The sequence below is a fragment of the Microtus oregoni genome, unplaced genomic scaffold (assembly GCF_018167655.1).
Source record: "Microtus oregoni isolate MIOR12 unplaced genomic scaffold, Mior012 000043F_ref0000047, whole genome shotgun sequence".
Taxonomy (NCBI): domain Eukaryota; kingdom Metazoa; phylum Chordata; class Mammalia; order Rodentia; family Cricetidae; genus Microtus; species Microtus oregoni.
The window spans coordinates 13,992,034-14,019,192 of record NW_024543210.1 but is presented as its reverse complement, the minus strand read 5'-3'; the positions used below and the strand labels follow the sequence as shown (position 1 = coordinate 14,019,192).

Here is a 27,159-nt window from a genome sequence, read left to right as displayed (position 1 = left end):
TGTGTGTGTGTGTAAGTCGAAGGACAACTATATGAAGGTTGTTCTTTCTATCCACTTTCATACAAGCTTTAAGGATTGAACTTAGGTTGTCAGGCTCAGGCGGCAAGTAATTTTACTCATAGAGGCATTTTCCAAGCTGAGATAATGGGTTTTTGAATTATTACCATACTTGACCCAAGTTACTTTATGCATTCATTAGGTTGAGAAGAAGAAGGCTGGGGGTGGGTAGGAAATGTACAAAAAGATGTATATCCTAAATATCCTGTGAGGTGATTAGCACATAACATATGCCTGTATCACAACATCATATTAGAGCCTGGGGGTATAGTTCAATGCTAGAGCACTTGTTTGGTGTATGTAAAGTCTTGCGATCCATTATTGCTGACACCACACACATTACAACATATACCCCATCAATATAAACAGTTATTATAGGTCAATAAAAATAAGACCAAAATCTATTGGGCAGCTGAGGCTAGGGAACCTGAAATGACCCTATCCTATAGCATTACTGACAAATATCTTGCATATCATCATAGAACCTTCATCTGGTGATGGATGGAGATAGAGACAGAGACCCACACTGGAGCACTGGACTGAGCTCCCAAGGTCCCAATGAGGAGAAGGAGGGAGAACATGAGCAAAGAAGTCGGGACCACAAGGGGTTCACCCACCCACTGAGACAGTGGAGCTGATCTATTAGAAGCTCACCAAGGCCAGCTGGACTGTGACTGAAAAAGCATGGGATAAAACTGGACTCTCTGAATATGGCGAACAATGAGGGCTGATGAGAAGCCAAGGACAATGGCACGGGGTTTTGATCCTACGTAATGTGCTGGCTTTGTGGGAGCCTAGCCAGTTTGGATGTTCACCTTCCTAGATATGGACGGAGGGGGGAGGACCTAGGACTTACCACAGGGCAGGGAACCCTGACTGCTCTTTGGACTGGAGAGGGAGGGGGAGAGGAGTGGGGGGAGGGGGAGAAGGGTGGGAGGAGGGGGAGGGAAATGGGAGGCTGGGAGGAGGTGGAAACTTGTTTTTTTTTTCTCCCCTTCACAATAAAAAAAAAGAAAATAACAGATTATTAAATAATTAAGAGAAAACAGATCTATTTCAATTAAATTCACTATTAGGAACTCTGTTGGGACATAAAAACTCAGTGACTATGAAAAGTAAGTAAAATGAAAAACATCTAGGTTATGCTGTCACTAGTGTGGCTGCTTTAGTGAAGGCCAAGTTTCAGTTGTCACTGTTACCAAACAATAATGACTATATTAAATATTGAAGCAAATGACTTGAAACATACTGCCAGAAGTGCATGTGTTTACAGCTTATAAGGTCCAAAGTGTAAATGAATCTTTTCCACTTTGCCTTGCTTTTGAAAATCTTAGTTGTTCAGTGCCACCAGTGATGTTTTTGTTATTGATCCACTCAGTCTGCTTTACGTTTTCTTGTTTCTTGACCATTAGTACTCTTTTTTTTTTTTTTTTTTTTTTTTTTTTTTTTTTTTTTTGGTTTTTCGAGACAGGGTTTCTCTGTGGCTTTGGAGCCTGTCCTGGAACTAGCTCTGTAGACCAGGCTGGTCTCGAACTCACAGAGATCCGCCTGCCTCTGCCTCCCGAGTGCTGGGATTAAAGGCGTGCGCCACCATCGCCCGGCTACCATTAGTACTCTTGAAAATGTATGTGTACATACTATTTCCCCCAAAATCTTATTTATGAATAACTGACTTTGGTTAAGGCAACAAAAACACATAATATATACTTCTTCAATAAAATATTTCATTCCAATCAACACAACAGTTTCACTGTAGGTATATCTGTAGTAGCTAAACTGATCCCATGAACTAAAATTATAAGATGCACTGAAAGTGCTACTTAATATAGACACCGGGGAAACATTCTCATCTCATTCATACTAAACATTTTTAAAGTTTACTTTAAAGCTGTAAAAGATTAACATCAAAATTTGCCCAAAGGGAAGGTACATATTACAAGAGTAACCATGACAATTTTAGGTGTTTTTCACAAAACCATTTTTATGCTGATATTAACACAAACATTTTAAAAAGGCTTTACAGTTAAAGTCAATACACTGTAATTATAAGCAAGCCAGAAAACCTAGCTTAATCGTTAATTGGTTAGAACAGTATGCACACTTGATAAAAACCATGAAGGCCATAGTTAAATAGCAAGCTTAGGTAACACTGATTTAAACACTATATATTCCCTCTGCTTTTTGATCATTCTTTTTGAGATAGAAGAGTCTTACCTGAGAAATCAACTGCACAGATGCCATATTGGTGGTAGCCCTTTAATATAGACAATGGTTTGATGGTTTCTGTATCCCATACGTGAATCGAGGGATCTCTACCTACCTGATAAAGATACAATTATAAAAGCCATTGTAAACAATATTTTTATATTTGTTAAAAGGAAACAAATAGTTCCAGGACAGGCTCCAAAGACACAGAGAAACCCTGTCTCGAAAAACCAAAAATAAATAAATAAATAAATAAAAAATAAAAAAAAATAAAAGGAAACAAAATACCTATATTGTCTTTATATGTCATGGAAATTATCCCGGATAAAAACAAACAGAAGAGTACAAACATGGTATTTTTCTCATTAACCTTTTTTCAAACTCTAAGAGGGATTGAAGAGAGCAGAGTGAAGAGATAACCAAAGAAAATGAAAATGGCACGGTATGATCCATTATTTTACTAGCTGAAAACATTCTGAAATGCTAATTAAGGGGACTGAGGTTGTGGCTTACTGATACAAACTATGCTTAATATGTATGCAGTCCTTGGTTTAATACCCTGAGCAAAACAAAAACAGATAATCAAGCTTGGCACAGTGTCTCCAGGCATATGACAGAGCTATATATGACTCCTTCTACTCCTTCTACAATCCATCAATAATGATAATAAATGATTACTAAGTTCCTATTATTGGCAGGGTTACTGTGATAGGCACTTTAAGTATGGTGACATTCAGATAACTTTGGTAAACTCCTTAGAAAAACAGATCATTAAGAACACATGGTACTATATACTTGAAAATAAAATAAATTTCAAGAAAAGACTTCATGAAATAGATAACATATAATAGAGCTATGACTTCAGAAAGTATATATCTTACAGTAGGAGAAGTAAGCAAGAATATTCTAGATTAGAATACTGGCATAATCAAAAATTCAGAAAGGGTTAAAGTACTAAGCAAGTATATGAAACCAAAATGGACAATATCATCCTGATATTGTTTTTCTACTATATACTGTTTTTTTATTGGCATGTATTATCTAAAATAACGGGGTCATGACATTTTCACACATATGTAATGCTCTTTTGAGCACATTCACCCTCCCATTACTGACTCTTGCTCCCCTTCCCCTAATCCCTTTGCTCTTCCCAGAAGGTAACCCTTTGATTTGCATACCTTCTTTTAAAATCTAGACTATGGGAACCTGTGAGATGTCCACTGTTACCCCAAACCTTCCACATGGTGGAAGGAGAGAACTAAGTCTTACAAGTCACTTTTAACTGTGCACATGTGCTTGCACACACACACACACACACACACACACACACCATAAATAAATGTAAAATCTAGATTCTAAGGACTGGGGAGATGGTCCAGTGAGTAAGAACATTAGCTCTACAAGCATGAGGATCTGATGATCTAATTTGAATCCCTAGTATCTACTACAAAGTCAGTACTGTTGTCTGTGGCTGTAACCTCAGCACTGAGGAGCAGAGATGGCAGATGTCCAGAGCTCACTGACTAGCCACTGGAGCCAAGAAGGTGTTTCCCATTCAGTGACAGCCCCCTCAGTCTCCATCTTTTACTTGGAAGGTTCAGAGCATTTACACTTGGGGTTATTATTAAAGAGTGTGTGCTGAGTCCTTCTTTCTTCACCTTAGAAGCTTTCTGAGTACAAATTCAATAATGTTTGATTGATAATTGTCATTTGTTTACTCTTCTAGTAAGGTGTATTTTTTTTTTCTGGAACTTGTGTTTATCTTTCTGGTGTTATGTGTTCTTTAGTTGAGTGTTTATCTCTCTGGATTCCCAATGCTCTACCTTCCTTTCTTTGTTACTGTATCTCTTCTTCATGGAAGAAACTTCAAACATACCTTCTTATTCACCCACCCACCCTCAGTCTTTAACTTGGTGCTATAGTTTGGATGTGAAGGGCCCTCTAATATACACATGAGAGTTGATCTCTAGCCCATGGCTGTTATCAGAAATGATAAAACCTTTAAGATATAGAACTGAGTCACTTGGAGTATCACCTCAAAGAGGACACTAAGATTATGGTGCATAAAAATAAATCTCAAAAGCAAGATTTTAAAAAAGTTGCCTATCTGATTTATTGTAACATGGTCTTTTAGGAGGACTTACCTGGCCTGTGGCCACATAGTCCTTCAAAGGATGAATAGCCAGGCACAGAATGTCATCATCATGACCCAGGTAAAAACGCTGTGTGTTCTGTTGTCTATTATAGATGACACCTACTGCTGCCACATGGTACACAATTTCACCAATTTGAGTATAGAAAAGATTACTTCGACAGTCATAACCTCTGTAACTAATGCAGAAAATAAATCATGTACAATGTATTTTAACCTTTCATCTGATCAATATTTAATATACAGAGAAATAGGTATCATTCAGATCACTTAATTTCTGGTCATAAAGGAACTGAATAGTTAAAGGAAAATGCCAGTTTCTTAGAATCTACATACTGTTATGAGTCTCTCTGGTTACAAATAGCTAAATCTAGGCTAAAGTATTCATCAAAGAAATCAGGTACAGAAATTTCTGTATTCTAGTATTTGAAAAAACACTATTAAATTTGCATTCTACAATGCAAAACCACTTCCTTTTATACACAATAGAGTAAGGAATGAATACATATTTGTATTCAAATATTTCTGAAAGTAAATATCATTTATAGGGGAAGGAAATGACACCTGGGTGCGGGCAGTAAGAAGTGAGAAGATTTCAAGAAGTACTTAGTTAAGCACAATGTTGACTGTGGCAATGTAATAATACATGTCCCAACAGTAACTTTAAGTGATAAATTAAAATATTTACATATTTTAATTGGTTAATTAAAATGGTTAATATAATACCATCAATGACAACCTTGCTTTGTGATTCAAATAAGTCCAATTCACACAACATAGTCGAACAAAACTATTATCTATTTTAACATTAGAAGGTATATTCTTTATTTTTAGGGTTTATTTTATGTATGTGTTGTGTGGGTGGATCTGTTAATCATGTGCAGGTACCCTTGGGAAGAGAATTCAGGTCTCATGGAAGAGCAGAAACTCTTCCTAAACACTGATCTATCCCTGGAAATAGTTTTCATAAAATTCTTTACAAATTCTTAGAAAGTATTAACAATCTGGTGAGAAAATGCATGTTTCCTGAGGGGAGAAACTTGCTGCTGAGGAGCTAAAACGTGAGGCTCAACATTAAATAGACAGGCAAAAGATCAAAAACACTGATGACAACTTACACTAGAGAGGTTGTGGGGTAAAGGGAACACTCCTACATTGCTGGCGGGAATGCAAGCTGGTACAGCCCCTTTGGACAGCAGTATGGCGACTTCTCAAAAAATTAGGAAACAACCTTTCTCAAGACCCAGCAATACCACTTTTGGGTATATATCCAAAGGATGCTCAATCATGCCAAAAAGACATGTGCTCAACTATGTTCATAGCAGCATTGTTTGTCATAGCCAGAACATGGAAACAACCTAAATGCCCCTCAACCAAAGAATGGATGAGGAAAATGTGGTACATTTATACAATGGAGTACTTACTACACAGCAGAAAAAAATAATGACATCTTGAAAATTGCAGGCAAATGGATAGAGCTAGAAAACATCATATTGAGTGAGGTAACCCAGACCCAGATAGACAATTATCATATGTATTCACTTGTAAGTAGTTTTTAAACATAAAGCAAAGAAAACCCACAATCCCAGAGAACCTAGACAACCAATGAGGACCCTAAGAGAGATATACATAGATTTAATCTACATGGGAAATAGAAAAAGACAAGATCTCCTGAGTAAACTAGGAGCATGGGGACCATGTGAGAGGGTTGAAAGGGAGGGGAGAGGAAGGGAGAGGAGCAGAGAAAATGGTATAGCTCACTAGAATCAATTAAAAAATAAGTAGGCAGGTAAAAGGGGTCTCAGAAAAATTCAATTTAGTCACATTGTAGGAGAGATCATTAATATCCTACATTTTTAAGGTGAGATGCCCATTTATATGAACTTTCAAAAAACAGTTTTTAGAAATTTAATCATACTTTCATGGTGGCTCCATGTGTGCAGACAATGCTGTCTATCATCACTAGCATTGCTTATTTATTCCTCATTGTGACAGTTTTAGTCAGGCACCAATTTGAAGAGATGGAAACAGACACACAGCAAGGTGACTTTGCCAAGCTTATAAGTGCAAACTCAAATTCAAACACACAAATAAAAAATAGTATTTTATACCCATGAATGAAGTGCAGTCGAATACTATTTCCAGGAGCACGTTCTCTTCGTTTAGAAGTAGCACTTTTCTGTTTTTCTTTGCATTGTTCTTTAAGCTGAGGTAGATCTTCTTTGTAAACCTTAAAAATGTATGTACACAACAATATGATTAGGGTAGGTATTAATAAAGATGCTCATATACTCAATGTAAGTTTCAGATGCAAAGAATGTGAGCTTTTGGGGGACAACATCATGGGCTACTAGGACATTACCTGCCGGTGGTAAGTAAGCTGTGTCTCTTGCTCAATCTCAGAATCCAGTTCCGGAACATCAGATAGATCTGAATCTGATTCATCACTATTGGACTCAGCCAGACTTTCTGTATATTTTTTAAAAATAAAATATCATTTGTTTAAAGATTTACTTTCAAAACAACAATGTAAAATTAATAATTAAGGGATGACTCTGTCAGTTTGACATGGAAAAAAGCCATAAAACAATAAAATGAAATTACCTATTCAAGTGACCCAGATGTCAGTAAACTGTACTAATACAGATTATCTTCCTGTCCACTCACTGCGAACTCAACAGCTCCTTTAAATCCCTCCACTGGCTCCCCAATGATGGCTACATCAAATTTAAATGTATACGTAGATAAGTGAATATAACCTATAATCAACATTAAAAATACTATACACAACAAATGAACTGATTTTTTTTGGGTTTTTGTTTTTGTAGCATATACAAAACCTAGGAACCTGTACCTCTGAGATAAAGAATCATTGGTCTTACTAGTAGAACTATTACTTTACTCGTTTGATAAATTAAATTTCAACCCAATTACTTCACATGGCATACTCTGTGACACCTGATTTTAAAGATGTAGACCTATTTAAACTGAAAGTTCTGCTATTAGTAAGCTTTTATGGTAAAATCATTAATTTGGAGCTATGAATGAGGAAGATATTTAAGCTTACCTTGGGGTGCTATGTGAAGAGCATCTTTTAATTTTCTTTCAGGAATAAACTTCCACTGAAACACAGAGTGATCAGCTCCACCAATAGAAATAACCCACTGATAATCATGTGACCATCTGACATTAGTTACATGAGCTGAATGACCAATATATTTTCTAAACTTGGCCCCTATAACAAAAATATATCTTTAAATTGATAAAGGCCAATACACAAAATACCACTTTATTCAAACTATTACACAACTACTTTATTCAAACTATTACAACATTAGACCATTATGTCAAGTATGACCAGATGGGAAAATGATTTAAAATAATTAGCTAAGTGAACAAATGAATGAACTGAAGGGTGCAAATGTTTCCTTTACTGATTTTACAATGTATTTTGATAGGACCCACAAAAACTGCACTAAGTTCCTACTGCTGAAGACACTATGTGCTTGCAACACAGGACTTGGAGGAATACAGCTGGATCTGACCTAAAGCCTCTTCTCTGAAGACTTGCTTTCATAATACCAGGAGCTGCTACACATGCTGGCCAAGTGAGGCAAGCTCACCAGTCCTAACAACTGTGACACCTGTGAACTCTAAGAATAAATAAGATAAAAACTTGGGTCTAGTCTCTTCAACTACATAGTAAATTTGAGGCCAGTCTGGGCTATAAAGACCATCTCTCAGAAAAAAAAAAGAAAGGGACTGACTGCACATTGAGAAATGATACTTGCAATCCATAAAAATCATAAATCACCTGAACTTACTGGAATATATCAACAGTTCAACAAAAGAAGCAACCACACAGCAAGAGAACTCTGTTTGACACAGGAAGCACAGAAACCTCCCCCCAAACATCTGAAAATGAAGCTCAGTCTCACCAGTACAGATTTTAATGAGACTGCAAAATATGACTTACAGTACCTACATTTGCAAAAATTAAAAGGATGAATGTTCAGGCCAAGTGCTGAACAGGTTGTGAGCCAAAGCAAACTGACATTTTCTTATAAAGTTCAGCATCCATACACTCTATCATCCAACAGTTTCACACTATATACAGTTTGGGGAAACTTACACATGTTAACAAAAGGCTAGAAATGACTCAAATGCTAACTAATGGGAAAATAGATGCATAAAATATAACATGCATTTACAACACTATATTATGGCAGTAAAAAAAACCCAAAAAGTATATGAAACAATATAGATGAATCTTTAAAAAAAAAACAGCATCGAATAATGTCTGATGTCTCACATGTCCTGTGGTAGAAGATTAGAAACAGGGGCTTCCCTCACTAAAAATACAGCCAACCTTTATTCACAGAATGGAATTATTTATTATTTAGAGCATCTGACATTCACAGGGAGGAACTGGCAACATGAAGGGACTGCAGAGTCTTGAATTCATCATCAGTACACATGCACAGTATCAATATAGCTTGGGCTTCCATGAAAACCCAGTACTTAAGTTGGATGTGTTCACTATAGACTTGTATCAAGCTATTTCAGCTGCTCTCGTAATCACCATTATGGAGTTGTCTTCAATATATGTGTAGTAATTATTAACAAGTCAGGTGAAAAACTATTACTACATGTTATAATGAATTCAAGGATAATTTTCAGTAAAAATTTCATAACTAAAAAAATGTAAGAGTACAATAATTTTTGAAATGATAAAATAAAGTCTACACCAATTAATATATCCTTTGAAATATTAATTTATATCATTTATCTAGACTATGTAAGAACATAACATCTTTTATGAGAGGGTTAGTTAAAATATTAAAAAGAAAGATACCTTTTCTTAAGCATGGATATCGAAATAATTTTACAACTCCATAGTCATCAGCTGTAACTAAAACCTGGCCAACATAATTTCCATCCACTGAATTTATATCATTGATATCAGAATACTTGGGCCAAATCCCATTGACTTCAAGGCCTGAAACACATGTCCATGAAGCCCAGTGAACACCTTTTATTTCTTCTTTACTTGTCACTTCCTTTCCTCCTAAAAATAAAAGAGTCTTCATTTAAGAAATTACTTCATTTGATTCTTTTCACTCAAATGTAAATTTTAACATGAACAGATAGATAAGTGTGGGTTAGAAGAAAAAACAAAATTAGAAAAATTTAAATGCTACTAACATCATATCAGTTTAGAGAGTTTGAACGTAATTATCAATTCAGCCGGCTCATCCATATGGAAAAAAGAACTGAACCGTATTAAAATCATAATACAGATTAGTGACAACTGGGTAAGTTTTGAGAAAAAGCAAAAGATGCCTTTTTCGGGGACTGTCAAGGTCTTGGTTCTGAGGAAGCTATGGGGTAGAATGAGATCCCCCTCTGGCAACTAGTGGTCTCTGAGCTCTCCTACATCCTCTCTCTCCTCATCTTCCGGACAACTCTGAACCGACTGCTCACTGTACAGCTGCTGTCCAGCATACGAGAAGAAAGTGGGAGCAGAGAAAGAATCTAAGGGGTCTACTAACGGCAAGGGCTTTAACATTTTTTACTAAACATATTCTGTAATATGTTCAATAAAACACAAAACAAACAGGAGGGATAGAAGGAAGGAAGAGGGAGGAGGAAGAAAAGGTAGAAGGAAGGGGGAAAGAGAAGAGTGGAAGGGAAGGAAGGCGGGGATGGAGGGAGACAGGGAAAGAGAGAAGGAAGGAAAAGAAGAAAGGGGAAAAGCTATGACAAAGTGACAAATCAGGTATTAAAAAGAAACCCAAGATATATAATTGGGAGGGAGGCTTAAAAAGACTAAAAAGGAATGATCAATGGAGGGTGATATATTTGTGTTAGGTAAGAGGACTTTAGGGCTCACATCATTAATGAAAATCTTGGGTAAAGATGCATTGATTTATTATGCCACCAATCTTATTAAATAAGTTCTTATAAGAGTGATTAATTCACAAAGCACCAGATTAAGCAGAGGTGTAGAAAGTCATTTTGAGAGCTGGGAGAAGTGCTGTGATGGGGACATGTTCTCCAGGGCACTGAGTCCCAGGTGTGCATGATGAATTCTGAGTGTCCATTCTGAATGTACAGTGCAGTACCTGTTACTATTCACACTGTATTACTGCATGGTATACTTGAAATCTGCTAACAAAGATCTTGAATGTGTCTACTACACACAGAAATACAGTAACTGTATTAGGAGATAGATATGACAATTAGTGTAATTGTGAAAATCATTTTACAATGTCCAATGTATGTACATACTTTTTTTTTAAAAAAAAAAACACACTGGGCTGGGCATGGTGGCACACAATTTTAATCACTGCACTTTAGAGGTAGAGGCAGGTGGATCTCAGAATCTGAAACCAGCATGGTCTACATAGTCAGTTCCAGGTTAGCCAGGAAACATAATGAGACCTTATCTCAATGTTTTTTTTTTTAAAGATCACATTGTAAATTTTAAATGTATAGAATTTTGAGTCACTTACAACTGAATATTCTGATGGGAAAGAATTCTAAAGATATTTGTCTTGTAGAAAAGACCATAAAGCCTGAAATAGCTCAGATTACTCTGCCTATAATCAAACATAATTTACAATTTACTCTTATTGGAAATTTAAATACCACGGACATTAAAAGTCAATGAACTATATGCAGTGTGCTGGAAAAGTTCACCTGGCATCCTGTACAGAAGCCGCTTTCCACTGCCGTCATTTGTCTGTAAATATCTACTATCTGAAGACCAGTCCAGATGAGTGATGAAGCTAAGTGAACCAACACATTCACCAACTTTTTTGTACCGCTGAGCAACGCCATAGATGTCAACTGAGCTGTCATTGCAGCCAACAGCAAGGTAAGTGCCATCTGGAGAGTATTTCAGCTCATGGATTGCCTCTTTCCTGTCTTTAATATGTACAACTTCAGTCATATCTCTGTGAAAAAAAGAAAAGATCATATGAGCAAAAGTCACAAGTGAATTGTAAAATGTCCCCAAATACTGAGGTTCCGTCATGTATTTACAAACTGTGACATACATGTAAGTAAGGAGTAAGGTAAGTAGTATCTGCTTGGGAATAATTATTTTGCTGACAAGAAATAAATAGAAAAAAACTGGACGATGTAGTATGTGATGATAGAGCACTTGCCCAGCAGGAAGTCCTGGACTTGACCCCCAGCACTGAAAAAAAAGTAGGAGAGAAAAAATGCTAAATTTCAATATATAAATAACCTTATTTTTAAGTACCATACGGCACTACTGTATTTCTGGATTTAGATAATAAAATATTTAGTCAAACTTTTTAATGATAAAAGTTCCTTGTAAATACTAAATTTATAGAACATTATTAAACACCATAATTTTCAAACACATTTTTGTAATGAGCCAAATGTATAAACTGACATTTGGGAAATAAGGAAAACATGAAAGAATGTATCACTTGAGCAATATATTTGAATATATATCTTTATATAATTGCCTTGGTTGTTTTTATTCATTTTTCCCCACTAGTGAATTTTATTTCAAATGTTCCCTTTTCTTAAGAGTCTCATTATGTAGTCCAGGCTTGCAGACAGAGACTGGTCGTTCATTTCCTAGCCACCCAGACTTGAATAATAACACAAAACTATATTAATTACAATACTGTTTGGCCAATAGCTTAGGCATATTTCTAGCTAACTCTTACATCTTAAGTTAACCCATTTCTATTTATCTGTGTATCTCCATGAAGTTGTGGCCTACCAGTAAGGTTCTGGCTAGTAGTTGGTGTCTTTCTGCTTCAGCAGCTACATGGCATCTCTCTTGATTCTGCCTACTCTTTCTCTCTATATCTCTCTTCAGATTTCCCACCTGGCTTTACTCTACTAAGCCACTGACTGAAAAAGCTTCTTTAATAATCAATGTTAATAAAACATATTCATAGCATACAGAGGGGAATCCCATATCACAGGCTGGCCTGAAACTTCAATCCTTCTCAGCCTCCCAAGCACTTAAAATACAAGCAGATACCACCATACTCTGTTTAGTTTATTATTTTAAAAATAGGCCACAATTCAGTCATTTCCCCTCGGATGCCTTAAAAGGAGTCTCCAAAATAGCATAGGCATTGGTAACAGTCATAAAAGCAATGGACACTTAAGTTTAACACAAATGAGTTTTCAAACTTCTAGAACTCGAAGTAGTTGGGAGGACAGAAACATGGGGAATGTGGGCAGGAGGAAGGAAGGATCATTGCTTCTTGGTGGTAACCATCTCTCCATATAAATTCTGTATTAGTTATTTGAAATGCTTCAGGTTGGCAATTTGAGAAGCAGAAGCATGTTTTTTCATTCTTAAAGTTTTTAAATGAAGGTCAGAGCAAACATTCAAATTCTTTTAATAGCACTGAACACTTATGTTGCTTTAGTACAAGGGATTCAAAACTAAACTGACCTTTCATGAGAGATGGACATAAAATAACTATGACAATATACAGCAATTGCTCAAGAGAAATATGTTAAACTGAAAGAAATACTGAAAGGCAGACTAAGACTAGATTGAAAGCAGGAAGGAGCCACAGCAAGGTACATCTGACTTGAGCATAAGACATGAGGTGCTGGCTAAGTCTTAAAGAAGAGAGACGATTCTTCAGGAATAAGATGCAGCACACACAGAAAAGATAGAGTGTGTGGTCTATTTGAAGAAAGGTGCACAATACAATGTGGAAACAGAAACTACTAGGAAGAGCAGAAAACAACGAAGCTAAAGATAAACTAATAAAATACGGTACAATCAAAGAAAGAGAAGCAGACAAATTTTACTGGGTGAAATTTTGGGAACTACAGACACAAGCATTCATCAGCAAGCCCAGGTTCATCCCCACAACCTGGGCTAGAAAGAGGAACGAAATGGCATCATGCAAGCAAGTTTATCTTGCCAACATCACGGAGTCAAGTACGTTCCCAGCACCAGTGTCTCGTTGAAAGTTCTACATAACTCCATAGGCTTTGTCTATTTGTAGCATGCTGGGAAACTATGTAGGAAATGCTGATTAAGGTTAACCTGATCAATACGGCAGTTATAAATCAAGATGACTACATCATGTCAAACTGAAACCATGTAGGAAGATCAAAAGTTTTAGAGACGATAGTACTGACACAATAATGTAGATGTACTTAATGTCACTGGATATCTACAGTGACTGAAAGCAAATATGACATTAAATAAAAACAATTTTAAGAAAAAGTAACAGTACATCCCACTGTAAAAATCTACTTTTATTTTTCTTACTGGGAATCAAACCCAGAGTCTTATGCTTGCTGATCAAGCACTCTACTATTTAACTACAGCCTATTTAATTATTTTGAGTCACAAGGTTAAGTAGGCTAGCCTTGAACTCAGGCTTTCAACTCACAATCCTTCTGCCTTAATCTCCTGAACAGTTATGATTACAACAAGTCTACACCATCAGGCTCAGCTGTGAAGAAGTTTTGAATAGGTGAAAAAAGAAAAGAAAAAAAAAACCAGAGTGAGCACAGAAAACTGATCAGAGAGATGGGCCCTCACACCATGTCAAGGATTAGAAACTTCATCGTAAGGAGCAGAAAGTCTTTGGAGAGAGGATGGATGAAACAAGTGTGGCTTAAAAGAAACCTCTAAAACCAAGCTGGAAGTGAGTTGGAAACTTCTTCCCTGCTATGGCTTCCACAGTGCCAGGAGTGCTATGCAGGTTGCTGGAGGAGAAAAGGCATCAGTGACCTTACCTAATCACTCACAGACAGAGGGACGCATAGGGCCCTACCTAAATTACTGGCTATAGACATGTATGTTAGGAGAGAAGCCTCTTCAGTTATGTAGCCACTATGGCCCCATCAGGCTCCAATAGAGTTCCAAACCCATGGTCACACCAAGGGCACTAGTTACTCTGGGTGGTCAGAAAACAAAGGAGAAAGAATGAGTGTGAGAAAAAGATGTATAGGGAAGAAGAAGGGTTGACAGTGGGCAACTATCAACTAACACAGGGCAAGGAATGAGAGCAATCAGAATGCATTATATGTGTATGAAATTGTCAAGATACAGATTTATTTAACAAAGAAAGAAGGAATCTCTAGCATGGCAGCAGGGAATGGTTTTGAGGTGGTAAAGAGAGCAGTTAGGAGGGCTGTTCCACCGATCCTGTGAGGAGATGGCAAAGCCTACACAGAGTATAACAGTAAAACTGCACGGAAGGTAGTGAACTAGACAGCTTCTGTGGAAGCAACTCAAACAAGAAAGGCAAAGTTAAAAAATGAGTTGAAAATTTCTAGGTAGAGGATTACTGAGATGGAGGAGAAAGATTTCATAAACACTGATCTGTGAACATGCTACAGTACTGTTTTTAATGACGACAAAGGACAGAAACTCAATGTAATTCAACATAAATTAGATACAGCTTTAACAAATTCTGTTTGTTTGTTTGTTTGTTTGGGACAGGGTCTGCCTATACAGCCTTGGCTGGCTGGAACTCAGCAGGTAGGCTGGCTTCAAAATCACAGCAATTCACCTGTCTCTGCTTCCTGGTGCTGGGATTAACGGCATATGTCATTATGCCCAGCCTTTTAATAAATTCCTTAATCATTTCTAGTTAGACAAATTAGAGGATACAGGCATTTTTCAAAGCATAAAGATATAAACAAGCAAACAAAACCCTACTCCATCATTTCTCATAGCCTTGAGGATATTTAACAAAATAGGATCATAACTGAAAATAATACTACCAACAGCAAATCAGGACCCAAATTTGTAGTTCACACTGCAGCTACCACTGCACTAAGCATTCTTTTTTAAAATAACATATTTCTTTTCCATGTATATGTCTGTGAACCTGTTTGAGGTTATCTTACTACACATGTGCAGGAGCCTGTAGAAGCCAGAAGACGGAGTCAGATTTCCTAGAATTTGGGGTTACAAATAGTTGTGTGCCACCAAGTGGGTTCTGGGCACTTCCTCTGTAAGAACAGAAGCTCTCTTAAACACTGAGCCATCTCTCCACATTTGCTAAGCATTCTTAATGCCCCCAGATAAAACTTCTTGAGTTTAATTTTCCAACAAAAAGTATGTTCACTTAATGAAGTATGTTCATTTATTTGGCACACATATAAAAGAAGAGGGTATCCAAGTGGGTAAGAGCAATGAGTACTCTACATTCTAACAAAACAGTAAATTACTGTTTCTGCTTCTACTTTAATAGCATACCTCACTCTAAGGACAGTGAATGACCCATCCTTCATTCCAAGGGCAAGATGGATTCCATCTACATTGACTGCAGCACATCGAATCGGTTCTTCCATATTACATCTTGCTATTAAAGCATGATCTACAAGGCTCCAAATCCTATACAATTTAATTCAAAAATAAAAATAGTTAATGTATACTGTAAAAATGATAATCTATATAAGAACATTAAAGTTAAAATAATCTGGTTTAAAGTAAGACAATATTCTAGTGATATTTTGTTTGTACTCTAAAAAATAAAGCTTGCCTGAAGATCAAAGTACAGAGCTAAGCCACTAGTTAGCCATAGAGGTCAGGCAGTGGTGGCTCACACCTTTAATCCCAGCACTCTGTGAGTTCAAGGCCACCCTGAACTACACTAGATTGATCTCATCTCAAAGAAAAAGAGAAAGGCAGTGGTGGCTCACACCTTTAATCCTAATACTTGGGAGTCACACACCTTTAATCCCAACATTAAGGAGGTAAAGACAGGAAGGGATATAATTAGGGAGAGAGAGAGAGAGAGAGAGAGAGAGAGAGAGAGAGAGAGGAGGTAAAGAAGACAGGAAGGGATATAATTAGGGAGAGAGAGAGGGGGGGGGAATATAAGGGAGGAGAATACAGGAGCTCACCACATACAGTCTGAGGATTCGTGGAGACGGGATCTTACCCCCTTCAATCTGAGGACTAGGCAAACGTAAAAAGTCTCTCTAGTGGGTGGCCCTTTACTTCTCTGATCTTTCAGCATTTACCCCAATATCTGACTCTGGGTTTTTATTATTAAGACCAATTAGAGTTTGCAATACACTAATTCCCTTTAAATTCCACAAATTGATTTGCATTTTCTTTGGATTCTTCCTACAGATACAGTCATCTGTACAAAAATAGTTTGACTCTCCTTTATTCCCTCCCCTCTCTCGCTCTCATGTCCCTCGCCCCAATCATCTCTATCTGGCCGTTCCACACTGGTGAATCTCTATCCTTCCTGACCACAAAGTTTCATTGCTGCAACATTAAGTGCTTTGTTTACTGAAGATTTCTTGTTCTGTATCACAAGTGTCAGTAAACAGATCCTCTGGGATAAACCAGGTGGCTGGATGTTTTTATAGACTGAAAACTAAAAACGAATTTTATAAATTTTAATTGTTAAAATCATAAAAGAATAAAATTTTGAAACACAAGAAAATGCACAAAGTTCAGATTTCATGTCTATAAATAAAGTTTTATAAGAACACAGACACATTCATTTGTTTACACATTGCCTACAGCTTACATACCATCACAGAGGTAGATTTTAGAACAAATTTTACACGTATTTATTTGTGTATATGCATCTGCATGCCTGAGCGCCATGGCAGGTCAGAGGCATGCACAATCCATTTAAGGTATATGACCACAAACATGTTCTTAGTTGGTAAGATACTAGTTCTTAAAATCTGAATTTGAAATTGCTTAGTCCCTTACCTAAGAAATGATTTACTTACCTGACTGAACGATCATCACTTCCAGTCACAGCCAAAGGTTTAGTAGGATGAACAGCAAGTGCCCAAAGTTCACCTTCACAATGCCCTTGCATAAGTAGGAAAGGTTTATTTCTTTCATGTACAACAATTTCAAAAATTTCACTGTCCTGTGTTCCAACTAAAATGTGGTCACCTCGCCAACAAACACTCCTCACAGACAAACCTGTAAAAAGCACATTTAATACCAATATTGTAAATGTCAATGCTACAGTAATAAAATACAATTTAAATTGGAAATTAATTTTCATATCCTTTATATCTTGATTATAAGACAAAGTACGAAAGTCTGGGTGTACACTCCCATTGTCTTCAATTGTTTGTATTCTTTTCCTTATGAAACAATAGATTTTTTTGTATACCTAATTTCTAACCATCTTTAGATACACTTTTTCCTTCTCCTTGCTACACAATCCTGAGAGTCAGACTGTGTTTGTAGTTAGGCTCTCACAATCGCTCACAATGGGTAAGTGCTCAGGACCTGCCTTTAGAGAAGTGCATTGTGTGTTTTTATAAGAATCTGACTTCTCACTGTATGTCATTTCTTAAATCTGCTTATCAACATATTTAAAGAAAGAACATATTCACTTTTATTTTATCTGCATTGTCCACAGTTACTGTTGGGTCCTTATGAAAAACATTATTCTTTATACAATATTGCCAATATAAAGATACCATATATCTTATAATATCCTCTTCAGAATAAAAGAAAAGGAATGACATTATTTTCTAAGCTTCAGAATAATGCTCATCTAAACTAATAAAAATAAGAGTAACGGCTAACATCTAAAAGCTTACAATGTCCTGAAGAGTTTAAATAACTAATATGTATTAAAACATTCAATACTAGGAGATATTCATAGTGGCTTTAATTTACAGATGAGGCTAAACAATTAGACTGGAGTTATATACATCTCTCCAGTGGCACCAATATTATTTAAATAATATTTTAAGTAAATATTATCTAAATGTGTTACTTCCAATTTTAGTCTTATAATTCAATGACATAATAATAACTAATGTTACACTGAGAATGTATCCTATTATGCCTATTTTAAGTCCCCTAATTGCTGAAAAAATTCTCTGAATAAAGAAAATTGACTTAAATCATCAATAACAAAAGTTTACCAATTCCCAATATATTTCAGTTGTGTAATTATTTGGCAAATAGTTCTATTTAGCATTGTAACAGTAAAATATTTTTCAGAATTCACAGGTAAAAAAGTAAATTTCTATCAGATGTCTCTGTTGGTCTCATTACAACAGGCATTAGACACACAAAAGAACCTTTGTCATGATAGTGAGCCCAGCTATCAACAAAACCTCCAAGAGGAATGTATAGAAGACGTGTATACACCAAATGACAACCATTGGTCCACTCACAATTTTCTTAGCATAATGCATTCATTTTATTATTACCTTTGTATCCCTGGTCTGTTTCCCTGAGATCAATCACAGTAATTGGTTTAAAAGTTAAATCCCAAAGACGAATACAGCCGTCTCTGCCACCAGTAGCAAAGCCTTCTTCACAAGCATTCATACTAAAAATTCCCGCCTAGGTGAAGGTAGAAATCAACTTAGCAAATAAACTTCTTAAGAACATCTACTAGGCTGGGTAGTGGTGACTCACACCTTTAATCTCAGCACTTGGGAGGTAAAAGCAGCTGAATCTCTGAGCTCAAGGCCAGCCTGGTCTACAGAGCAAGTTCCAGGACAGCCAGGGCTATACAGAGAAATCCTGGCTCAGGGTGGGGAAGGGGGAAATATACTAAATAAAGGCAAAAAAAAAAAACCACTCAGCAATATTTTCTTATGAAACATAAATAAATAAACATACCAATAACATATCAAAAATATAATCCATCATTAGAAAGTCAATATGGAATAGAGGCAGTATTTAATAATATGTATATAACAAAAGAAAGTTAAATATTGTACTGTATATAAAATTAATTCTAGAAGGCAAAACTCTAAATGTAATAAATAAGTGTTTAAAAATCATAATACTCATGTGACTGAGTTATAAGACCATTTTATACATAATAAAAAAACTATAAACCATAAAGGAAAAACCTTTCACTTTTCTGTGCATGTATGTGCAGGACTAGGATTGAACCTAGGACTCCACGATGCTAGGTGAGCATTCTATCTCTGAGCTACATCCATGGCCCCTACCTGCAACGTATATATTGAAAAACTACATATCTCTAAAATACAAATGAACAAAAGTCCTAATACAACCAACTAAACAAGAGTAAAAGACAAAAGGATAATTAATAAAAAATGACAAATCAAGGAAGTTAACATTTTTCTTCCAGAAGATAAGCAAAAATTTTCAACACTTCATATTCTACGCTGAAAAATATGAAGAGAAAAACTAGTGTTTTTACATACTAGAGATTATAATAAGAATTACCACACCTTTAATTAAAAAAACTGATATTTTTGCTTACAGCAAGAAATTCATACATGGTTCTTTAGCACGTCAGTACTTTCCAGTTGACAATCTTACCATGCTAACCAACCCCCTTCACTCTTTAAGGAGAGATGATTCAACTGCTAAACAGTCTGAAAAAATTGTTAACAATACATTTTTTCTAATTTAATTAAATGAAAATCTCATGAATTAAAAAAAATCCCAAGGACTAGGAGAGATAACTCTTTAGTTAAAATCATTGGCTTCTCTTCCAGATGAACTGGGTTCCATTCCTAGCAGCCACATGGAAGCTCACGCCTTCTTCTGGCCTCCAAAGATACACATACATGGTACATACATACAAGCAAAACACCACATACACAAAGTAAATAAATAACAATTTAATCTATTAAAAATATTAAATCCCTTCTTCCCTGGATTAATGAGTCTATGGTTTTGGTTTTGGGTAATTTTCTATATGTTCCAAAACTGCCTACTGGTTAAGCTGGCCTTAATACTAGCTTTATTTTACTAAAGCTAATCTAGAAGCTCTATGGCTAAAGTCAACAAACTTTACTCACCACTATTCTGACACTGTTACAGCAATGGTAATAAGATGATAATTATACTATGTTAATAAATATGTATGAGTCTAATTACATGGTTCTTCATTGAAATCTTAAAACAAATTGTTAGAAGAACATTTTTCAAGAAACTGAGAAGACTAGCAACAGGTTATATTAGATAGCTTGTTTCAAAAAAGTTAAGCGGTAAATATCCAGTATTTCAAATGTTCAAATATACTTACAGTATGGGCTCCTTGTATTGTTCGTATAAGATTGATTCCTTTCCAAACATATATATCTCCATTGAGTGCACCAGAATATGTTAATTCATCCCGAGCACAGGCTAGGCACAATATTGTCTGCAGGTCACCTGTTTTACCAAAAACTCCTCGTTTGGGGGTCAGAGCATTTCCACACAAACTCCAGAACTAAAATGTATACAGTATAAGCATATTATCAAATAATGCTTATAAAACCAAGTAAAGTATTTTCAATAATTCGATGCTATACTATGGCAGCAGACTAGAAATTACCTAAAATAGTTGTCTTATGATAAAATAACATTCAATGTTTATATCCTCATCCTTGTGTTGCCACAAGCTGTTATAGCAGATTAGTCACTAGTTTCAATCTTTATCTGTAAGAGTAAGGAATTCGAGCTAACATTTCCTTTAAAGCTATATTTAAGTAGGGAGGGGATGGAAGTGAAGGATAAGGGAATAGGTGGAGGAGGATTAACTAACTTGAAGGAGGTAAAAAGCCATATGGAAACCTACTACTTTATACGCTTTCTAAGTGTGTGTGTGTGTGTGTGTGTGTGTGTGTGTGTGTGTATTTTTGATACAAAAGTATTAAACTGGAGTTACCCTACTCAGGGAATAATGTTCTCCCAGAAGCTATAAGATGACAAATAAAAAGAACAGGCCAAGAATACTTGTTCTAATATGTTCTAGATACTCCAAACCAATATAGGCTACTCCCACCACTTCTGGTTGCCCACTAGAGCTTGATGGTAAGACCATATTGCTGAAGATAAAACACACTTTGGACACATAGAAATCAGATTAACACTAACCAGAAATTTTCCTCCCTGCTTGCCACCTTTCATGGCATCAGGGAATGTTACATAACTCACTTGGAGGAAAAAGTCATCAAACAGTCTTACCCTGCTGTGAACCCATTGTTTTAATAATGACCATTGGTCATTCCTTGAGTGCAATAGTGTCGTCGATGTTATGGAGTTAACCAACCACTGAGTGAGAGGAGTTTCAGTGATGGGGAACTTCTGGGAGAAATTAGGGAGAGGAGCACAAGTGGATATGATCAAGATACACTGTATAAATCTATGATTTCTCAAAGAATTAATACAAAGGATCTTTTATTTCAGACACTGTTTTTTTAAAAAAATCTACATGTAATTTGGGTTAAAAAGTTGGGAGTGAATTAGGAATGAAAGTGAAGACAAAGGTTGGGAATACAGCTCAGTTGAAGGTAGTTTGCTTAGTGTCTGTGCAAGGCCCTGGTTTCAATCTCAAGTGCCAGAAAGGTAGGGAGAACATTATGTTGAATCTGATACAAACAGTTAAGATGTGGGAGAGGGCTGAAAAAAAAGAATATATGTCATTTTCATGGATAGTCTCAAGTTGATAACAGCTCTGTTTATAAAGCTTAAAAATAAGATACCCATTAGAAACAACCAATTTATCCTTGGGAGAGGACATATTCGAGCATGAGTCATCACAGCCAGCCTTATTATTATTCAGTGTTTAATAAATTTTTATAGTTTGCACGGAGAAAAAATATGAATGTGGTAAGGCAGAGAGCTACACATGAAATTGTTCTAAATAAAGAAACTGGATCCCTAGAATATTATTTTATAAATATGTAAATTACCATTTAATATATTTTAATATTGCATCTTTAAATTTTAAACTCTGAAGCATCACAGAATTAAAATTTATGATACTTAATCATTCATGTAGCTAATGAGTACTTTGAATGTGTGAAATTTTATGACTTCTACCTAAAAGCACCATCCATAATTTATATTCACAAAAATAGTTGGTCTTGCCCTTTCACCCAGTCCCAATTTGATTCTATTATTTTCTTCCAGCTCAGTGACTGTCAATCTTGGCTTCACATTAGAATCACCTGGGGAGAGTTACAATTCCCGAACACCCACTGAGATGAAATGAGATACAATCTTTGAGGAAGAAAGTCCAGGCTTCCAAATGCTTTTGAGAATCAGCAGGAGCTAATCCCTCTGTTCTAGAATCCCGATCAGTACTGTCAAATAGAAACTCAATGAAAACAGAAATTTCTCCCTCACTTCCTATGTGTGTGTGTGTGTGTATGGATAAATATATGTGTTTATAATGTGTGTATATATAATATGTTATATATATACATATATATATATATGATTTCATACAGTGAACCCCAGAAACATATGGTTCTTGAGTATTTGAAATGTGGCTAATGACTGAAGAAATGAATTTTAAATTTCATTTCATTTGAGCTTATACTTAAATTCCTCTATCTCTTAGTGTCTACTGTACTAGGCAGTACAATTTTAGATCATCTTTGGGATTTAAGTTTCCTCGCATGTACTGTTGGCACAAAATACCACTTTACTACTCACTGTTGCTACCAAAGGAAAAGAAATGTAATTCATAATATAGTTTAGTCTCAGAAGATGAGCTCTTAAACTAAAACTAAAAAAGTTTTAGCTTTAGGGGATTCTAGAAATGGAAAATCTAGGTAAGCACAGACAAAACACCAACATAATACAAGAGATGGAAGAGAGGACTTCGGGCATTGAAAATATGATAGGAGAAATAGATACATTGGTCAAAGAAAATGTTAAATCCAGAAAATTCCTGACACAAAACATCCAGGAAATTTGGAACACTATAGTGGAAAGATTACCCATGCTCAAGGATCAGTAGGATTAGCATAGTAAAAGTGACCATCCTACCAAAAGCAATCTACAGACTGAACTCAATCCCCATCAAAATTCCAACACAATTCTTTACAGACATGTAATGAACAATAGTCAACGTCATATAGAAAAACAAACAAACAAAAAACAGTATAGCTAAAACAGTCCTGTATGATAAAAGAACTTCTGAAGGTATCATCATCCCTGATTTCAAGTTCTACTACAGAGTTATAGTAATAAACCCCAGATGGTATTGGCATAGGAAACAGACTGGTTGATAAATGGGATTGAAGATGCAGACATAAATCCACACGCTTATGAGCACCTGACTTGTTTTTTTTACAAAGAAGTCATAAATATACAATGTAAAAATGAAAGTATCTTCAACAAATGGTGCTGGTCTAACTAAATGTCAGCAAGTAGAAGAATGCCAATGGATCCATTATCTATCACCCTGCACAAAACTCAAGTCCAAGTAAATCAAAGACCTTAACATAAAACCAGGTACACTACACCTGGCAGAAGAGAAAGCAAGGAATAGTCTTAAGAGCATTAACACAGGAGACAGCTTTCTGAACAGAACACCAATACTGCAGACACTCGGATGAACAATTAATAAATGGAACATCAAGAAACTGAAAAGCTTCTACAAGGCAAAGGACACCATCAATAGGACAAAACAGCATCCTACAGAATAGGAAAAGATTTTCACCAACTCCACATCTGACAGAGGGCTAATATCTAAAGTATTTAAGAACTCAAGAAACTATTTCCATCCATTTGTATGCAAAATTCAAGAAGTCCTTGTTTCTTACTGCTGAGTAATACTCTAATATGTATATATTCCATACTTTCTTCATCCATTCTTCCATTGAAGGGCATCTAGGTTGTTTCCAGGTTCTGGCTATGACAAACAATGCTGCTATGAACATAGTAGAGCATATACTTTTGTTGTATGATAAGGCCTCTCTTGGGTATATTCCCAAGAGTGGTATTGCGGGGTCCAGGGGTAAGTTGATCCCGAATTTCCTGAGAAACCGAATTGAATTTTGCATACAAATGGATGGAAATAGAAAACACTATCCTGAGTGAGGTAAGCCAGACACAAAAAGAGGAACATGGGATGTACTCACTCATATTTGGTTTCTAGCCATAAACCAAGGACATTGAGCCTATAATTAGTGATCCTAGAGAAGCTAAATAAGGAGAACCCAAAGAAAAACATATAGGCATCCTCCTGAATATTAACCTTCAGCAAGCGATGAAAGGAGACAGAGACAGAGACCCACATTGGAGCACAGGACTGAATTTTCAAGGTCCAAATCAGGAGCAGAAGGAGAGAGAGCACGAGCAAGGAACTCAGGACCATGAGGGGTGCACCCACACACTGAGACAATGGGGATGTTCTACTGGGAACTCACCAAGACCAGCTGGCCTGGGTCTGGAAAAGCCTGGGACAAAACCGGACTCTCTGAACATAACGGACAATGAGGACTACTGAGAACTCAAGAACAATGGCAATGGGTTTCTGATCCTACTGCACGTACTGGCTTTGTGGGAGCCTAGGCAGTTTGGATGCTCAACTTACTAGACCTGGATGGAGGTGGGGGGGTTCCCTGGACTTCCCACAGGACAGGGAACCCTGATTGCTTTTCGGGCTGAGGGGGGGGGACTTAATTAGGGGAGGGGGAGGGAAATGGGAGGCGGTGGCTGGGAAGAGACAGAAATCTTTAATAAATAAATAAATTTAAAATTAAAAAAATAAAAATAAATAAAAAAACCAAAAAAAAGAACTCAAGAAACTAGATATAAACAAACAAAATAATCTAATATAAAAATGGGGTACAGATCTAAACAGAGTTCTCAACAAAGGAATCTCAAAAAGCTAAGAAACACTTAAGGAAAAGTTCAATATCTTTAGCAATAAGCAAAATGCAACTCAAAATGACTCTGAGACTCTATCTTACACCTGTAAGAATGGTTAGGGGCAAAAACTCAAGCTCTTGCTGGAGAAGATACAGAGCAAGGGGAGCATTCCTCCATTGCTGGTGGGAATAGAAACTTATACAGCCATTTTGGAAATCAATATGGTGGTTTCTCAGAAAACTGGGAATCAATCTACCTCAAGACCCAGCTATACCACTCAAGGGCACATACCCAAAGGATACACAATCATACCACAAGGACACTTGTTCAACTATGTTCATAGTGGCTTTATTCATAATAGCAGAAACTGGAAACAACCTAGATATCCCACACCCAAAGAATGGATTAAAAAATGTGGTACCTGATAATAGTTTATGCTGGAGAAGATGTGGGGTAAGGGGAATATTCCTCCATTGCTTGTGAGAGTACAAATTTGTACAGTTACTTTGGAAATCAATATGGAGATTTTTTTGGAAAATTAGGAAACAATCTACCTCAAGACCCAGCGATACCACTTTTGGGTATATACCCAAAGGATGCTCAATCATACTACGAGGACATGTGCTCAACTATGTTTATAGCAGCATTATTATTCATAATAGCCAGAGCCCAGAAACAACCAAGATGCTCCTCAACCAAAGAATGAATAAAAAAAAATGTAGTACATCTACATAATGGAGTAACGGAATTTAGCAGAAAATAATGACATCTTGAAATTTGCATACAAATGGATGGATCTAGACAAAAACCACACTGAGTGAGGTAACTCAGACACATAAAGACAAATATAATATGTACTCACTCACAGTGGCTTTTAGAAAAGCAAAGAAAAACCAGTCTATAGTCCACAACCCCAGAAAACTTAGATAACAAAAAAGACCCTAAGAAAGACATAAATTAATGTACATAGGAAGGAGAAAAAGACAAGGTCTCCTGAGTAAATTGGGAGCATGGGAGACAGGGGAGAAGGTTAAAGGGGAGAGGGGAGGAAGAGAAGGGAGCAGAGAAAAATGTATAGGTCAATAAAAATAATAAAAAAGAAAATGTGGTACATTTATAAAATTGGAGTATTACTCATCTTTTAAAAACAATAACATCATGAAATTTGCAGAACTAGAAAAAAAAATCATCCAGAGTGAGGTAGCCCAAACCAGAAAGACAAATATGCTATGTACTCTCTTATAAGTGGATATTAGCTGTAAAGTATGATCATGCTACAGTCCATAGACCCAGACAGGCTAAGTAACAAGGAAGGTTCAAGGAAGGGTCATGTTGATCTTCCTGGAAAGGGGAAATAGAATAGATTTTGCAGGCTGACTGGGGGCAGGTGGACATGGGAACAGGAGGGATCAGGTCAGGGGAAGCATGAAGGAAGAGAGTACTGGGAGAGATGACCGGAGCTGGGGGCATTTCAGAGGTAAGATAGAAACCTAGTGCAGTAGAAACTCCCTGGATTCTAGGATGATGACTCCTAGTAATGGAGGATACAGAGCCTGAACCAGCCATCTTCTGTAACCAAGCAAGGCCTCCAGTGTAGGGACGGGGCCATCAGTCGGTTACAATACCTTCAACCTACAATTTGTCCTGCCTGCAAGATGTGCTGGGGTAAAGGTAGTGCCAAGCTTGTGAGAATGGCCAACCAACGACTGTTCCAACTTGAGACCTACACCACAAGAGGAAGCCCACACCTGAGACTGCCTGGAGGGCCACAAACCAAAGGCTGGACAGCCTAGAGACCTAAGATTGAACCAAACAAGATTGGCACACACACAAAGGTCAATGAAATGATTCCTAATGATATTCTGCTATATTTGTAGACTGGAGCCTACCATAATCATCATCAGAGAAGCCTCATCTAAAAACTAGTGGGAGTCAATGCAGAGACCCATGGCCAAACATTAGACAGAGCTTAGACAATGCTGAGGAAGAGGGAGAAGAAGGATTGTAGGAGCCAGAGTGGTCAAGGACATCAAAAGAACATAGCCCACAGAATCAACTAACCAGGGATTATAGGGGCTCATAGAGACTAGAGGGACAATCAGAAAACCTATATGGGTCTGACCTAGGCATTCTGCATATATGTTATGGTTGTGTAGCTTGGTGTTCTTGTGGGACTAGTAAC

General features: G+C 36.6%; 1 protein-coding gene across 2 annotated transcripts in view; it reads right to left on the bottom strand.

The window, feature by feature from the left end:
- Eml5 (EMAP like 5) overlaps window positions 1-27,159 on the bottom strand; it is a 115,495-nt gene that overhangs the window by 66,469 nt on the left and 21,867 nt on the right. For both annotated transcript variants that reach the window (XM_041633056.1, XM_041633057.1), the window contains exons 5-15: window positions 20,413-20,598; window positions 18,608-18,743; window positions 17,153-17,354; window positions 15,651-15,788; window positions 11,117-11,373; window positions 9,270-9,482; window positions 7,482-7,649; window positions 6,777-6,883; window positions 6,526-6,644; window positions 4,407-4,593; window positions 2,272-2,377 (exon numbers count right to left, since the gene is read on the bottom strand). In XM_041633056.1, coding sequence (XP_041488990.1) covers window positions 2,272-2,377; window positions 4,407-4,593; window positions 6,526-6,644; window positions 6,777-6,883; window positions 7,482-7,649; window positions 9,270-9,482; window positions 11,117-11,373; window positions 15,651-15,788; window positions 17,153-17,354; window positions 18,608-18,743; window positions 20,413-20,598 — 1,819 coding nt within the window. The remainder of the gene's footprint in view (window positions 1-2,271; window positions 2,378-4,406; window positions 4,594-6,525; window positions 6,645-6,776; window positions 6,884-7,481; window positions 7,650-9,269; window positions 9,483-11,116; window positions 11,374-15,650; window positions 15,789-17,152; window positions 17,355-18,607; window positions 18,744-20,412; window positions 20,599-27,159) is intronic.